Source organism: Saccostrea cucullata, unplaced genomic scaffold (genome assembly GCF_032062105.1).
Source record: "Saccostrea cucullata isolate Sc308-1 unplaced genomic scaffold, CSIRO_AGI_Scuc_v1 ctg4839, whole genome shotgun sequence".
Classification (NCBI taxonomy): Eukaryota; Metazoa; Mollusca; class Bivalvia; order Ostreida; family Ostreidae; genus Saccostrea; species Saccostrea cuccullata.
In genome coordinates this window covers 14,997-32,825 of record NW_026937116.1, presented here as the reverse complement: position 1 = coordinate 32,825, position 17,829 = coordinate 14,997, and the positions used below count along the sequence as shown (strand labels likewise).

The window sequence follows — 17,829 nt, the reverse complement described above, 5'->3', positions numbered from 1 at the left end:
TTTCTGTGTGCATTTACCGTAACTTATTATTCGATCGCTGGTGCTTTTTAAATTGTCATGTGGAAGAAAATTAATATAGTGGTTTATTTATTTGAAAGATGCATTTATAGATTAAAGATTAAAAAAGTGAGCCTTTGGGGATTTTCAAACCAAAAATACCTCAAGAATAAAAAGAAGACCCCTCATCCACGCCAAATTAAGAAGAAAACGAATAGCGCAAAATAAAATTCAAACTTATTGAACATTATTCTAACCTGTTCTACATTGATAATTATTTCTTATCTCACGCTAACGCTCACCATGTCTTCCTTTATATAGTACCTAATTTAAGGTGTTTCGCTTCTGACGAAATTGAATTCACCGCGCAACTCGAACTGCCGGAAATTGGTCTGAATGTCGTTATAATAAAGAATTCAATACGGCAGAGAATTAATAGTTTCTACAAATAATTATAATAATCATCAATAGAAAGTAACATAATAACGATTTTTTATGCCAGAAAACAAACATATAATAAGCATTTTACATTTCGCGGATGTGAACCGGATTACGATAATGTAAACAAAAAGCAGACGAGAAGTCAAGGTCTGCGCGGTAACTTTGGTTGAGATGGTGAAACCAAAGTACAGACGCCATGGGTTCGTCTCGAAAAAGCAGAAGGAGAGATATGATAAAGTATCTGCAGGGCAATTGACTCGATGGATTAGGGGAGCTATCCTTACAGACCACAATTACTCCGCCAGTGCAACCCCTGTCAGCGTTGATCACGATCACGGTTTGTACATGTAAAATACGTAGGCCTAATCTATGGCACGCCGATTGGTTCAAAAGTATTTTCTGCACGACCTTAAACAAAAATTACACGAGTAAGCCAAAACTTACACAAAGTGCAGAAAATACACACAAAGTTATTGAAATTTACACAAACTTCACAAAAACTACCCCATCAACAAAATATTTACACGATATCATGAGGAAATTACACAAACGTAAAAACGAAAACTGCACAAGTGAGAATACAACATCGACATAATATACGACGCATCCTCATTGCGCACATTTCATTAATATTCATTAGAGAACAGCTCAGTGTGGCTTGGATGCTTGAAACGTTATGAAACAAGAAGATGAGTAATGTGTTACCGTTTTTTTGTTTTTTTTAGAGATTCAGTCTTTCAGGATTACGCTAGACTCTCAAGAATATGCCCAACGTGTTTTATACTTGTAAAAAATGAAAGGCACACAATATGCATATATAAATTAACACCCCGATTAAAAATATAGAAAACGTTCAAAGGGAGTGCATATACCATGTATACACTATATACGTATTATCAGTTGCGTGTTTAATTGTTAGATTTTTTGTTTCATTCCTCTATATAGCAATATCTTTTAAAAGATTAAAACAATGATATTATCATTGTAAAGGTAAATAAATAAAAACAGCGTGAGTTAATACTGGAGATCGAGTTAACAAACTCTTCTCCTCCGCCACCCACTGTGTGTACTTTGGTAACAATTAAGGATGTGGATGTGTGACCTTTTCACATCGAGAAATTTCTCCCTACTGGGATGGAATGAAAGACATGTGTACGCTAATCGATTTATAGTTATTTGACGCTTCAATGATACCTTTTGATTGGAGGTTATTAGCAATTCGTACAGAGATTTTGAAGCAATGTTGCTGTCATCTGGGTTTTGGAATTTGTCCAATGTGAAAGAGTAGTACATGTAGTCTTAAATTTTGAACAAAGTGTGGTGATTACATAAATACATGTATCCATGAAAATGTAGTAAAATTATACAGTCGTTTTACTTATATGTGAATTTCAACTTAATTTCTGTTTTTCTAGCGTAGATTATTTTGAATAGGTGAAATGCATATTTATAAAGGAGCAAGACAATTTTTAAAAAGATAATTATTTAAAATTATAATATGCAGATACATATGTAGTATCGCTTTTTTAAAGGGGGTGCCAAATAACCTAAAATACCTAATTAACAAAAAACAAAAGGTAAAGCGCCCAATTTCGAAAATCCTATTTCGTGAGGTAGTTAGGCGCCTTCAATATCCAATCCAGCAACAAAAAAGGGCGCTTTTCAGTGGACATTTTACAATGGAAGTAGATTTTGTTTGCAAAAAAAAAACAAAAACAAAACAGGGTGGGGGGTCTACAGGCGTGATTGACGATTAATTTCGTTTCATAATTATATAATCGTGTTCTTTTTTTATAATGGCCGTATACATTTATTTGGGTAAAAAAAGTAATCCATTTTAATTTTTCTTATTGCATCCTATTTGTAACATTGTAACATTATATGTAATATAAATGTACTTAGTAATTAGTAAAGCACAATGTTTTAAAAATAACAAAACACAAAAGCACATGTACATTATGATAAAACACATAGGGTATATAAATACTCCTTTATCTGGTCCTTTTTATTAAAATGAAAACATTTATCGTGCAATCGCCATTACGAATGAGACTACGCTCAAAAGAAATGTGTTGTTTTTTATTGAGTAATTTATAACTAAAAATATGAGATTATATGAAAAGAATTCAGTTCAAAGTAGACTAAAGATCTCCAACCAAAACTGATATCCTGATATTTTATAAATATGAATACATATGTTATTCATGGTTCCATTTGGTTCCACGTGTTATTGGAATAAAATATTTTTTTATGTTTGGTGTTAGATGCAGGCGTGGGTCCAGATATTTTTTTTTCAAGGGGGGGGGGGGGTCCACCCTAGTAAAAAAAATCCAATCCCAGAAATTTCCTGACAGGCAAAGAAAGAAAGATAAAAACAAAAGTCGCCTAAAAGTCAAAAATCTATTTCATGGGGGAGGGGTGTAATCTATTACTTCTATTGCCTCAAATCTTTCACTTTTCACATCCATTTCACACACATATTCGCGTTTACCGGGGGGGGGGGGGGGTTCAGCGTTTTCCACAACTTTTTTTATTGCTTTATTATATACATTTTTTTAAATCCAGGGGGTCAAAATAATTCTAACATTTTTTAAAAAAAAATCAAGATCCTTGTCAAACGTACTGTATATCGTTAGGTACTTTTAGTTCAGAGACGAGTATGCATCATATGCATTTTTTTACCCGCATTAAACGATTCCTTTTTGTCACAATTTTTGTCCGGCTTCAAATAATACCTCCGTATATTGGTTAGATCTCGGTCAATATAAGAAAAACATCATCTTTTCGAAAAACGTTTTCTCACATATATAGATCACATGGAAACACTTCATTTGTTCGATTAACATTAGCTAGAAATTGGATCGAGTTTTGGCAAAGAAATAAAGAAGCAAAATAAAGCACATGCCATCGTCAACGCCATTTAATTTCCATTCTCGATTACATCCAGCTCAGTATACATGAAGCGATAAAGAGTACAGAAAACCAAGAACACAATGAATATTCTATGTGCATAATAATGATATGCGCAGCTGTATGCGCAGTAAAATTGTTTGTGTAATTTTTAGTTTCCTCTGCTCGCGCAATTTTTGATTTTTGTTTGTGGATAATGTACCCCTAAATCGTGCAAAAAATGTCGGGTTCGTGTATTTTTCATTTTGTTTGTGTTAAAATCTTTCAAACTATGTGCAATTTTAACCTGTACGTGCATTTTTATTTTACTCGTGTAATTTTTTCATCTAACTCGTGTATAAAATCTTTATCGTTGTGCAGAAAATACTTTTGAACCAATCGGCGTGCCATACTAATCTAAAAGACTCGTTTTCATATCTGCATCTAAATTACCATGATTACACATAGGTCTATTAGACTATTAGCATGATTAGAAATATTAGAAATATTAAAGGGAGGTACATGAATTTGTTGATGTTCATTTTATATACCAGGTCCAATCTAAAGACTTTTTGAACTATGACTACGTGTAGCTATTTAAAAGAAAAAAATTATAATAGTTACAGATGTGCACCAAAAGAGAAGATATTGAATTTTTCTCAATATTTCATTGAAAAACAACATGACATAACTAAGACATTGAAAACTTGTTTTCATCAAGTATATAATTGAATTTTCATAGATATATTTTGATAAAAACAAGTTTTCATCTGATTGACAACAAAGTTTTAAAAATATAATTTTTTGGGGGGTATTTTATTGAAAACCACATGGCCTATTGTAATCAAAGTGCAACATGGAAATTTGAATCATATTTGATAATAATAAATTTAACTATACATGATGTTATATGTGGATTTCAATAAAATATATATATACTAGGCCTAGCTGTTACAAAAAAAAATTACATTTGCTGATGTCTTACCTTACATGACAATACTAATCAAAGATAATTACTGTATTTTATTTTAATACACTGCACGTGATGAAAGATATACTCATTTGACCCACAGGCCTTTAGATCACTTAGAAAAAAAATTGAGGTGTTAAAAAAAAAAAAGGTATGGAACTCTTTTCATAGGGTACCTACTTTCACCAATAAAATTCTTTTAAATTGAATGCTTTACAAATTTACTTTTTATCCATATCTATCCATATATAAACAATCTTCATTCCTTCAAATTTCATTCCGTAATTCCTTATACTTCTTAAGATATTATGAAATCAATTCCGAAATTGACCTAAATTTTTTTAATTGACATCAGCTTGCCAATGGGCCCAACACTAATTGTTAAGCGGGAACGACAGGACAAATTTTCTCCAAAGTCTATTCTAAACTCAATGAATATTTGCTCATTTGAATTTGAGATTTACATGATTTTTCTTTAATTGGATCATATGATCTTACTAAGTCACAAACAAAATGTTAGCGGTCTAATTGTTTTGAAAATAGAAAGGTATATAATCATGATAATGCATTACGGGAAAAAATTGTTCAACCATATAGCTTCTTTTGCATTCATAATCAAAATGGCGGTGTAGTTGTTGATGCAGATTTTAACTTATTAATACAGACTACTTAACCTTACAATCTGGAGTAAGAAATCAACTTTAAAATGTTGAAAGATCTTGCAAATGCTATGCAACTCTTCACTGCACCTCATACACCGTCTGTTTACATGTGAATGACCAGGGGCCCAAGCAAATGTCGAGTAAAAGAAAGTAGATCATATTTTAGATTGATTTCAGAATATCTTGAGAAATATCGGTATATGGAAAAATATGTTGTATATCGGCACTATGAATTATTTTGAAAACTGGTTCTTGGAATTTAGTAAGTGTATCTAAACAGTCAACTAGTCAGGATGTGTTACAGTAGATAATAAAGAATGTGTAATGGTGATAATTTTTATTCATTATTCATAGAATTGCCAAATTTGAATATACTGGAAAGAGAGGAGGTGGTGGATGGGGAAGAAGTGACTACATCTGAGGATTGGAAGGAGGGGAGGAGAGTAGTAGAACTTGGAGTGTTAGCTGAGGGCTTGCGGGGATGTTGTAAATGTGGCTTACCATTACAACTTTCACACACTATTTCTGTGTTGACATATGGTTTAGCTTCTTTGTTAAAGGTATGAACTCACCAATTTTTGCACAGTTTGTATAAAAACAACCTTGAAAGGTTTTTCCTTGAATTTTTCTCCATATAAAACAGGCAATATTCCATATATCCATATTTTTAGTTTTGAAAGATGTTACATTTTTTTCTTTGAAGTAATTTGAAGTAATGCATATTTAAATTCTTTTTTCCCAAGCATTTGATTTCATTAATGGTGAATGAATTTAGAACAGTGACCTGTAATTAGGGATTCATTGATTTTACATTAACATTTCAGGTCTGTTGCAGCAATACAAAGTGTAATCATATTAACCATGTAAAAACGGGGAAAAAACATGGAAGAGTGTGGGATGTAAATACAAAGCTATCAGCAGGTAAGAAGTTTAACGTACACATCCCCTACATCAGTTACATGTATATTTATTATTGTCAAGTCACAAGAGCCTGATTGAGTTTTACCTGTCTATTCCAATATAAGCAAGTTTGTTGTCCCCCTCAACAGCAACTTGGACGCACCTTGAGAAATTGTTGCTGTCTTGGGGGACAATAAACTTGCTTTTGTCCTCATAGCCAGTAAATAGGTATATGTATCTATAAATTGATATAATCAGTGGCGGATTTAAGGGGGGGCACACCCGGCGCGCACCCCAAAGTTAGCATAAAACATAGTTTTGTCGAGAAAATGTTTCTGATGTCTACTTGGTAGACCTCATTTTTACCCTACAAAACCTCTAGAATCCAAGAGCTTCGGGGGGCTTCGCCCCCTTGGCCCCCACCAGGGCTTTGCCTCAAGGCGGCCCCCAGACCCCCTGCCTGAATCTGGCGCCCAACCCGCCAGGGTTCAACACTAACATTTTTCGGCGTTGGTCTAGCCGGACTAGTGCATCTTTAATTTTATTAGTCCACAGGCAATTTTATGAGTCCGTCAAAAATATAATTAAACAATAGAATTTACATTTCAAGGTACTTTTTATACTTTTTTTTAATAAACAAAGCATGCGTTTACATGAAATGTTTTATATCAATATTTGTTGAAATTGCCTGATCAGGAACTAGGATCGTGTTCCCGATCTCATTATTCTCTATAAATGATTACGACATCCAAATGCCCAACATCTTTCTTTATGAGTCATAATAAATCATAATCCCTAAAATGTTTAATTTCATTCCAATGAGTCCTAAAATTAAGTGCCGAATTGACTCAGAATTACATAACTTTCCGCCAAGATGCAAGAAAGCTAAAAATACATACGGGTTTTCCAGTGAAAGTTGTCGAGAACTTCGGTAATTTTGTCCCCAGAAAACTTTATTAGTCCATTCGGACTAATACGCCACAACTTTTATTAGTCCAAATGAAAATATATTAGTCTGAGACTTATTAGTCTGAGACTTATTAGTCTGAGACTAACGGACTAACGTTAATGTCTAACCCTGCCCGTCTAACTTCAATTCCTGGATCCGCCCCTGATAATGTTTAATTCAGAATAAAAACTTGATGAGAAGGGCAAGCTATTTTTAACTTATTGAAGCCAGAGGCTCATTTCAGCTTTCTGATCTTTTTCCATTTATCTGTCTGTCAACTTTTCAAAATATGCTTTAAAGGAGAGGGAAGTGGGTACTGGTATACTGTTTTACTCTTGTGTTTTACCACACAGTCACTCCTTGTTTTGGCAATATGCCATATGATGGAATTCACTTTTATAGAAATCCAATGTCTGCTTCCTATTTATCCATGTGTCTGCCTGTATATTCACAAAAGAACCTATATTCACATCATAGAAAGGGTATAACAAGTTAGAATGGGACTTTTTTTGATTTGTTCTCTAAACCACTTGACTATTCAGATGGAAAAAATTCTCTGTAGAACAGCAAAGCCTTATTACTGTATTAATCATATTGATATTGAATCATCCTAATGTAGATCAATTCAAGTTTTGTTGCCATTACCCCTAGGGGTTTAGCTTGTTAAAAGTATGGGTTCTATTTTTAATTTCTGGTAATAAAGAGAGAAAATAAATGAGACTAGGGTGAGTGTTGTATTTCACAAGCTTCTTGTTTAAAGTGATTAGATTGATTTCTTTTTTACATTTATGAATTTGTATTTACAGCAATTGTACATGTTGGTATCGGTGCAACACAAGTCAACAGTCTCCTTTCTGAGCTGAATATACCACCTGTAAGCCATGCCATGCTGGACAAAAGACAGAAAGAGATAGGCAGAGCTGTTGAAGATATTGCTGCAGAGTCTATGTCTGATGCTTTGCAGAAGGAACTGGAAATGATGAATGAGTGTGTAAACAATATAAATTCAGTTTAAATCTCACTATTTAGCTCAAATGAGCCAGAGGCGCAATAGAGCTTTTCTGATCAGATCAATGGGTGTCCAGCATACATGTGTAGTGGTCATATGGTATAACCTGTGTTGGTTAAGTCACAATGACTAACATGTATGTCACAAACATAACAACCCATTTAATTTTACATATAAGATACATGTATGTACTAATTGCATGCATTTTTGAAGGAAAAATTGTCTTATTTTCTTTACTTATTGATGGAGAATTAAATTATAAGGAATTAACTTCATATATAGTTATCCAAGTTATAATAGTGTAACCTGCTTTGAAATGAAAGCCTCGCTGTATAGAAAGCCAAAACTGGCACAACCCAGGATATACAGTATAACTTGGGTAGCTATTAAATTCATTCCTAGAATGAATTAAAAAAGGAAAATTTGATTGAAGAAAAAAAATTGAAGAGTGACAGAGACACAATCTAATTAAAACTAGTGCTAATTGTAACGGGGACCGTTACAGATGTTCCCCAAACGCTCCCCAACTCCCTTTTGGTGCCATATTCCCTGGAAGCTTCATTAAATAAGACAAACTCGATGCATTTGAGACTTAAAAACGTTTACCCAGAAGTGTACAAAGTTCATTCAAATTTTAGCATTGCACGCGTGCACATGTGAATGCATGTGCGTAATGACCATATCATTTTGTCTACACAATCTATATATTTTAATATACTTAATATTAAAGTATTTAATCCAAAAGTATTAAAAAGATACGCTCATTCACTTGTTTTTTTTTTTTATTTTGCTCATTTCACGTGCACGCACGTGCAAACATGAGCATGGTGACCATACCTTCTTGTAGATGTCCGTTACATCTATCTATGTTCTAAATCCCACCCCGTTTGGTTGAAAATCAAGGGAGTTATAGCTGTTTAAAGTTTCAGCCAATCAGATTGCAGCGCATGTACATGCACGTGTATGCATGTGCATGGTGACCATATTTTCTTGTAGTAGTCCAGTTTATCTATCTATGTTCCAAATCCCATCCTGTTTGGTTGAAAATCAAGGGAGTTATAGCTATTTAAAGTTTCAGCCAATCAGATTGCAGCGCACGTGCATGCACGTGTTTTCATGATAATTGCTATACATCATGTTGTAGGATATCTTAATGCAAGGCTATTTTCAAAATTTCAAAGGATTTCGTCAAAAAACAAGAAAGATATTGAGACTTTAGTTTTAGCCAATCAGAGCAAAGCGCACGTGCATGCGCGTGAGATCTTGCTATTTTGACCATGTCATATTGTCTATGCTACTAATATATCCTTATATCATAAGTTTCAAAGCATTTCATCGAGAATTCAAAAAGTTACGCCTATATCAATTAAATCGGTCATTACACATGTTGCACGTGCACGCTCTTGCAAGCACGTGCACGCAAAATGACCTTCGTTCCGCAAATCTACATAACATGTCTACTGACCCTAAAAACATTTCACCTTAGTCGGATGTATAGTTTACGAGATCATTCCCAGACAAAAAAGTGCCCAGGAAGAAGAAGAAAAATAATAATAACTAGAAAAGAAACTCGTTGCGAGCAACGAGAGGTCTTCCGTCCGATTCAGAAAAAAAACCCCGTAAAATCATACTGAAAAATGATTTTAAATATAGCTAAGCTTTCGCCAGCGTGAAAATCCATTGCGGTACCCATTACAACTTTCCCGCTTCAAATCTAACATTCGAATATCGCGAGATTGCTTTTTTTGATTCCAACAAACTTTACAATTTTTTTAAAAATTCAGTTTGGAATTATAAAATGAGAGCTAGCTTGCCAAACTTTGCTCAAGATGATCACAAAATTTGTTATTTGAGTTTTAACAGTAACTTTTAGTATAGATATTCTATTAGTGATGAACAGATGATACTGTTTTCTTTCCTTTTTTAATATGCATTCAACTTTTTATTCCATGCAACTCCATATACAGGCATGTCAATGTTATATATTTCTGCACTATTGTCGCCATTTGTCTACTACTTAAGTTGGGTCACGATACATTATTTCGTGCCAAATGTCACAAGTAATTCTTAACGCTATTCCTTTGAAATGTTTGATCTATTGAATGGATGTGATAACTTCAATGAAAATAAGATATGCATGGTCTTATAACCGGAATTTCGAGCGTTAGAAACTATATTTATCACATTGTTCATATATAATATCGTATACGGCCAAGTGACACTACACTGTAATTATAAAGCAGTGAATTCGGTAAGATTTTCCACGAATTTTGTATCCTCTTTACCTCCAAAGTAGAGATGAGTTACACGTTCTTGAAAGGACTGAAATGTCTCACTGAAAAAAAAAAATCACTAGCCCTCCGAAATTAATAATATACAAGGATATAGTGAAATGCTTATACTATTTATGTTCAATAACTTTCATTTGTTACAAGAATATTTATATAACCTTTAATAAACAATCTTTAAAAAAATGTTTTTCTTATTCTTGTCTTTTCTATTCATTTAATATGACACAATCCTGCGTGGAAAAATAAACAGAAGTCAAGTAAATTCAGAAACATAGTGAATATGAAGAAGGCAAGTTTCTTGAAAGGCTATTTCTTATAACCATGGTTTAGGATAAGTTTTCCCTGGTGCAAAACCAAAGGTTGAAGTCGTATTTCCACTTGTAGTCATGTTGTATTCTCCTTTGAGATGCAAACAAAAGGAATTTCAATAGACGTTTGAGGAAACCTCATATTAAAACTATACTCAATGCAATGTAATTGCGACGTGGCAATCCAAAGAATCCTTTACATTTCATAAATCTTTTTTGTAGAAGTTTCGTTCATCTAAACGCTCACTGACCTTCTAGAATGCGACTTGCTTAATGGCGGAGTTTACGGAGACGCCCCGCCATCTTGGACACGCTTCAGATTTTTGAATGCGAATATCTAGTGTGTGGATTGATAAATTTTTTTAAAATTAATTATATATTAGGCCTTTCCAGTAGGGTCTCCATTCACATTAATTATATCAAAGAAAAATATTGAAACACAAAAAAAGTTGAAAAAGTGCACATTTTGAAATCACTTCCTGTAGCGACCGGAAGTACTGAAAATTTTAAACGAAGGCAAAATTGCACATCTATAAGTCATGTAAATCATCTCTAACAAGTCTTCAGTTAATATCTTGAGCCGTTTTCGAGAACACTCTCGGACAAAATTGCATTTTAAAATCAGGAAATTGCCCATAACTTGGCACTGGTAGCGAATTTTCCAACAAACGGAATTTCATATGAAATTCATATAGTGACCTATTATTCCTGAAATTTTCATTGAAATCCACCAAATAGTTTACGAGAAATCGCCTGCACAAAATTTTGTCTAAAAAAAAAGAATAATAATAATAATAATAATAATAATAATAATAAGAAACAATAGAATCACTATAAGGTCTTCCGTGAAGACGGAAGACCTTAATAATAATAATAATAATAAGAAACAGAGTAAAAAAACAATATGTTCCCCAACTTCGTTTGGGGAACATAATTAGATGTTAGATCTGCTCGCATAATTGCTACACTAGCATCTAACAACATCCTATAGAGGGTCACTCAGAGTTCAAATTCGGAACAACCCTAGACTTATTTTCTTCAATTACGTCAACAAATAAACAATGATTTTGCAAGAGACAATTTGATTGGTTGATTAGAATTTGACCTCTGACGTGACCCTCAATGAGATGTTGTTAGATGTTTGTGTAGCGAGTATGCAAGTGGATCTAACAAATAATTTTAATTAGATTGGACAGAGACAGTGACTTCCTAGAGTATTGTGGCCCAAGCCCCAAGAGCCTCGTGTTTTAGTTTTGATCCCCAAATGAAAATCATAGGGAATACCTAATAATAATTGATAGTGATCAAGTTAATAGAATCTGATATACTGATAAATATAAGGTTTAGTCATGTACAGTATAATTTGTGTTGATAAATATGCAGAATGTTATGCACATTAGGGGGTGTTCTAAAGGAGACAGGTTCACAGTTAATAACTGATGTCTGTTATTTAACTATTTTTCAGAGAGATGAACGAAAATGGACTAGTTGTTGCTGTAGATGCTGGATGGCAAAAACGGGGTAGCGGAAAGACATATGATAGTTTATCAGGTAAAAATACTGTAAAAGCACAAATATTCGGGGGGATTAAATTTTGTTTATTCCGTTAACAAAATTCAACAAAATTAAATCCCACACGAAATTTTATATGACTATATATTGAATAGGGCTTTTAAAAAAATATGTTTGTTTCCTGTAACATTCCAAAAAAATTAAGGGTCGGTAGGTCGGGATTTTTTTTTTTTCTCATGAATTGTCAAACATCCCTGGACTCAATATACCAGGTGTCATATTTACAGTGGACACCCAACATGGCATCCAAAATGGCTGCGTAGCGGCAGAAAACGGACTTCAGAAAGTTGTAGGGGGAAATTGTTGTTATAATAATGATTACTCTTTATAACTAATCAAACTTAAATGTAAACTAGGTTGACATATTTTATGTCTCCAGTTAAGCTACAAGCTAATTTTCTTTTTTTAATAAATGGAATCAGCTGATTGATCAAACGAAGTTTTGCCATTTGTCAGAAAAAAAATTCACCCGGGGGGTAATTTGAATGGGTCGGTCGGGTTACAGGAAACAAACATATTTTTTTTAGACCTAGGGTTAGTTTTAAAACAACGACGAGATTATTTTTGATGTCAAAACAACAAAATTTTATGCCCACGAAAATTTATGCTTCTACAGTAGACAAATTTTAGGAAAATAAAAAAAAATATTGATGATTAGAGTGATTACTTTCCGCTTGTGCCCAACATAAACTATGCATTAAGTTTGCTTAGGACTTGATTCCATTAAATATGTATGCAAACAGATGCAATAAATTTAGAAAGACACATATCTCAAAGTTCAACTGTCCATATAAATTGTAAAATATTCTTCTAAAGAACAGCCATGAATAGTTATTTTGCTCATGCAGGTAAAGCATATTCAGTTTTGTTCGAAATATGGACCCAAGGTGGGATAATGGAGCCAAAAAAGGATATAATGTTTACACGGGAATATATATAGGAGAAAAATCATTAAGAGTCATAATGAGTCAAATCAAAATATTAAAATATTAGGTGATTTTACACAGTTAGCGTATTCGCTAATCGCTCTATGGCACGCAACCAATTTTTAACGACACTTATTAGAAACATTATTTACCAAAGCATTGTCAATACTTAGAACACTAACTTCAAAGAAGTAGGAATTTGGTCCCTATTGCATCCTGCAAACACGTTTTATAGCAACTGTTTACTTTTTTAAAGTTGAACGATTTGCATTAATTATACAGCACCCCTCATGAAAAATAAATATTTTACCTAATTATGCTATAGTGCACTGGACGCACAGGTTCATTGCTGACTAAAGGGGTTAAAGGTTATTACCAAATGCATACATGTAACATCAGTGATCGAGTTTGATTTTCCTTGCCAAAGTATTAAGACATACATTTTATTAAGTTAAGAAATGCATGAAAAATGCTTTAATAAAAACAACGAATACATCTATAAGTTATACAGTTTTTCTAATTTGTAATTTTTCAGGTCATTGTTCCATGGTTGGTCCTCTCTCCGACAAAGTATTGTCATACTCTCTGAGGTCTAAGAATTGCAGAGTATGCAGTGTAGCTGAATCAACCAACAAGAATCCAGCAGCCCATGAGTGCTCAAAGAATTGGGAGGGTAGTTCAAAGGCCATGGAGGCAGATATGGTTATTGAGATGGTCCAAGATCTACAGAAAAGTAAAGGAATAACCATTGATGGAATCATTGGAGATGAGGACTCTACCACTATTGCAAGACTGAAAGCTAATGTCAATGCTGATATTAAGAAGTTGTCTGATAAAAATCATCTAAAGAAACTGTTTACAAACTCTTTGTTTACCTTGAAGAAAAAACATTCATCTCTAACTTTGTCTGTGATAAAGTACATTCAGAAATGCTTCAGTTACTCCATAGCACAGGGAAAAGGAAATGCTTCTCAAATCAAAGAAGACCTTTCATCAATTCCATTACACATATTTGGAGATCACCAACACTGCTCCTCAAGGTGGTGCAACTTCATTAACAACCCTAACCTGAGGTACAAGTCACTTCCACATGGAAAACCCCTGAAAGATAGGTTCCTTCAGGATGATCTGAAAGAAGTCTTCAGTTCATATGCAAGTCATTCTGATCGTCTTTCATGCTTAGGAAGCACACAGTCGAATGAGAGTTTTCACAGAATGGTGTCTGCAAAAGCCCCAAAGACCCATCATTACAGCTCTTCTTCAAGCCTCAGATATAGAGTTGCTGCATGTGTAGCCCAGAAAAATGTTGGACACAGATATCTTGTAAAGGTTTGTAAATTTTTATTTTTTCATGCTTATTGTGTCATATCTGAGTTGAACCACTCAAGTTATCTCTTACATTTGAAAATTCTGCAAATTTTAATCAAAAGCAGATTGTATTGTATATGTATGTACATTGTAGTTGTACATAATAGATTCTTTTATCCTTATTAAAGGTTAACAAGAAATTGGGCCTCTCTCCTGGCTACTATACTCGACGACAGTGCATTCTGAGGGATTTACAAAGAAAGCGACAGAAGGCCATTTCAGTGACACAGAAATTTAAAAGGAGAAGGAGAGAATTGAAAGCCAGGAAGTACGTACTAGTATACTTTGATTGTCATTTGTCAGGTGTAAAAAACCTTTTGTCAACCTCAAAAATGAAAATAAACCAAGAACAAGTGAATGATGATAAGTATGAATTTAAGTGGGAATTAATATCTTGCATGTTACTAAGATTTGTTTTCTGAATCACCAAAGATTTACGGTATGCTTGTTATAAATAGCATGGTTTGATAAATATTTTTTTCAAAGAAGGGAGGGCATATTGCTTTGCTGCAATCTTAAAATAAAAATTTTACCTACCTACATACCCAGTTTTTTAGCTCACCTTAGCGGAAAGCTCAAGTGAGCTTTACTGATAAAAATGTATCTGTTGTCATTAACTTTTCACATTTTCATCTTCCTCTCAAGAACAACTAGGCCAATTTCAACCAAACTTGCTACAAAGTTATTATCCACTGGGCCAGGAAAGATGAAACTCATATGGAATCATCTTCAGGTAGTGTAGATTCAAGTTTGTTCAAATCTTGACCCTGGGGGATAGGGTGGGACCACATAGCCAATCAAAGTTTTACACAGGAATATATAGAGAATTTGAAATCTTTAAAAATCTTCTTCTCAAGGACTGCAAAGCCATGATAAGTGATATTGATATGAAATCATCCTCAGGTAGTGTAGATTCTAGATTGTTTAAATCATGACCCCCAGGGATAGGGTGGGGCCACAATTGCATTTTACAGTACAATATGTTTTTTAAAAAATTCTCAAGAATAGCAAAGCTATGATTGGTGATATTAATATGGAAGCATCCTCAGGTAAAGTAGAATTAATTTTTTTTTTCAAATCATACATGGTGGATCAAAGTTTTACATAGGAAAATAAAGGGAAATCCCCCCCCCCCCAAAAAAAAAGAGAAGCTATGTTTAGTTATATGGAAATGTAAACATCCTCATGTATTGAAGATTTAAATTTGTTTAAATCCTGATCCTTTGTGGTAGGGAGGGAAACAGTGGGGAATCAAATTCAAATTATTACTAAGTAATATATACGAACAAAATGTTAAAAAAGTTATATGCTGTATTGATATGGAGGCATTCTTAAGTAGTGATAAAATTTAAGCCCCCCCCCCCCCCTTCAGTAAATTACATGTACCATAACTTTTCTATTCTGGTCTACTTTGTGCTCTTTCCTTGCCGATGTGCTCAGGATTTTCATTAATTTACAACTCCTAATTTATTAGCTGTACATTAGGTGATTGTTTATTTTGCTAGGCCTTTTGTAAGACCTCAGTTTAGAATCATTTGTTTTACAGTATACATCTTCTTTACAGAATTCAAAGTATTTCTACAAAAGAAACAAGGGAAGGCATCAGTTATTTAACAGGATGTGATCTCCAGCAGGCCTCTGACATCGTTGAAATTCCAGCTCCAAAAACAATTCCAAAGTATGATCATCTCCCTTCAAGTCAGCTGTTAAATGCTGAAGAGATCTATTTTGATTTGGAAACTACTGGACTCGGTAAGAACCTAGATTTAAATGTTAAGTCAATGCTGATGGTTATGGCCCTCTTCCGGTATTTCTTTTGTATGCATTTTGAAGGAATAATACTAGAGTTATCATAGAAAACGAATAGAAATGGAGACTCTTGCATAATTCCGGTATTGGTACAAGTAGTTGAGCATGTTTTATATCTTTGAAAACTTTACCCTTCCTTCTGAGGACACTGATTAAAAAGAAATTGCATATTCTGAAAGAATTCAAGCATCTTTGAAGGAGTTAAGCCTTGGGGAAGAGGGTTACTATTATTATAATGTTTCAAAATTTTTTAAATCATGCATACTGTAAACGGATTACATTTGGCTGTGTATTCTAACAGCGGATTTGGCGAAACGCAGCAACCGCTAAATCAAGTACAACGCTAAATGTCTTGCACATATACACATAAAGAAGAAAATGAAGAAATGCGCTAAATCAAATCTACGCTTACTTATTCAAAAGTCAATTTCTGCCAAATATCATACATGCTAAATATAATACATTTACAATATATCAATTTTTGTATGTATTTTTTTTAATGCTTTTAATTTTAAAAACTTGAATTTACTTAAGGAATGAATTAAATAGCAACCTAAATTATACTGTATTACCTGGGTTGGGGCAGTTTACGCATTCTAAACCTCAAAGCGGTTTATAAAAAAGCGTAAACTGCTCCAACCCAGGTTGTAGCAGTATAATTTGGGTTGCCATTTAATTCACTCCTTATGATTTAATTTTCAATCATCAAGAATATAAAACAAGACAAATTTTCTCTTTATAACGCCTTCAAATAGTTCATATTTTAAACGTAACATCAAGCGGATTGATACAATTTGATGTAAGTCATTGTGACGTAAGCAAACCAGATTATACAATTTAGATTAATTTTTTATCCAATCAAATGATGCGTTACAATCAAAATTAAATTATTTGTTTTTTATTTTCAGCAAGGGATTCTCATATTGTGCAGTTGTCTGCAGTAAGAAATGATGAGGTTTTCAACAAATACATCATTCCAGAAAAACCAATGTCCTCAAAAGCTACAGAAATTACTGGAATAAAAGTAGTCAACAATAAAATGTACCACAATGATGAGGAAGTTGACACAGTCAGCATTAAGGATGCACTGATCCAGTTTATCGACTTCATGAAGAAATCGGAGTCAGATGCTGTTCTAGTTGGACACAACTCCAAAGTGTTTGACCTTCCTGTGCTGTTCAACATTTTGAGTAAATTAAACATTTTGGAGGCATTCTCATCTGCAGTCATTGGTTTCATTGATACCTTACCTCTTTTCAAAATTTCGCATCCAAACCTTTCATCATACTCACAGTTGCACCTCTTCGAAGAAATTCTACAAGACAAATACAGTGCGCATGACTCATTACAGGATGTCTTAGCCTTGAAGAGATTGTTGGACCATACAGGACCTTCCCCTGAAGTCAAACTTGCTGCATCTTTCACTTCAAACTCTGCCTTTGCCATATTCCATCACAAGAACACAACAAAAAGTCTAATGAGCACACTAAAGCCTTTATTGGACCAAAAGGTGATTTCGAATGGAATGGGAAATAAGATTGCCAGCAGTGGACTCTCCTTATCACACTTACAACTGGCTTATCGCAGAAATGGTAGGGAGGGAGTACAGGATGTGCTAACAGAGATAACAGATAACAGTGTGCGTGTGACAAAATCTAGAAAAATCATTGATTCTGTTGCAGATTTTCTCAGATCTGAGCAGTAACACAGTTGTATGATGTTCTTTGTATGTAACTAT

General features: G+C 33.7%; 2 protein-coding genes across 3 annotated transcripts; both read left to right on the top strand.

The window, feature by feature from the left end:
- Positions 1-570: 570 nt before the first annotated feature.
- LOC134247384 (uncharacterized) lies at positions 571-17,029 on the top strand. Of its 2 annotated transcripts, XR_009987822.1 has the most exons (4): positions 571-775; positions 5,314-5,519; positions 15,847-16,034; positions 17,000-17,029. XR_009987822.1 is itself a non-coding variant. In XM_062729761.1 (3 exons), exons 1-3 carry the CDS (start codon positions 610-612, stop codon positions 15,904-15,906), a joined length of 432 nt encoding a protein of 143 aa, XP_062585745.1. In that variant the 5' UTR covers positions 571-609; the 3' UTR covers positions 15,907-16,064. The 2 variants fall into 2 exon arrangements, 1 of the variants encoding a protein (XP_062585745.1); XM_062729761.1 differs by lacking the exon at positions 17,000-17,029 and having other exon boundaries at positions 15,847-16,064.
- LOC134247386 (uncharacterized) lies at positions 7,633-14,643 on the top strand. The gene is made up of 5 exons (XM_062729762.1): positions 7,633-7,795; positions 11,882-11,967; positions 13,450-14,243; positions 14,411-14,550; positions 14,586-14,643. Exons 1-5 carry the CDS (start codon positions 7,695-7,697, stop codon positions 14,641-14,643), a joined length of 1,179 nt encoding a protein of 392 aa, XP_062585746.1. The 5' UTR covers positions 7,633-7,694.
- Positions 17,030-17,829: the final 800 nt, after the last annotated feature.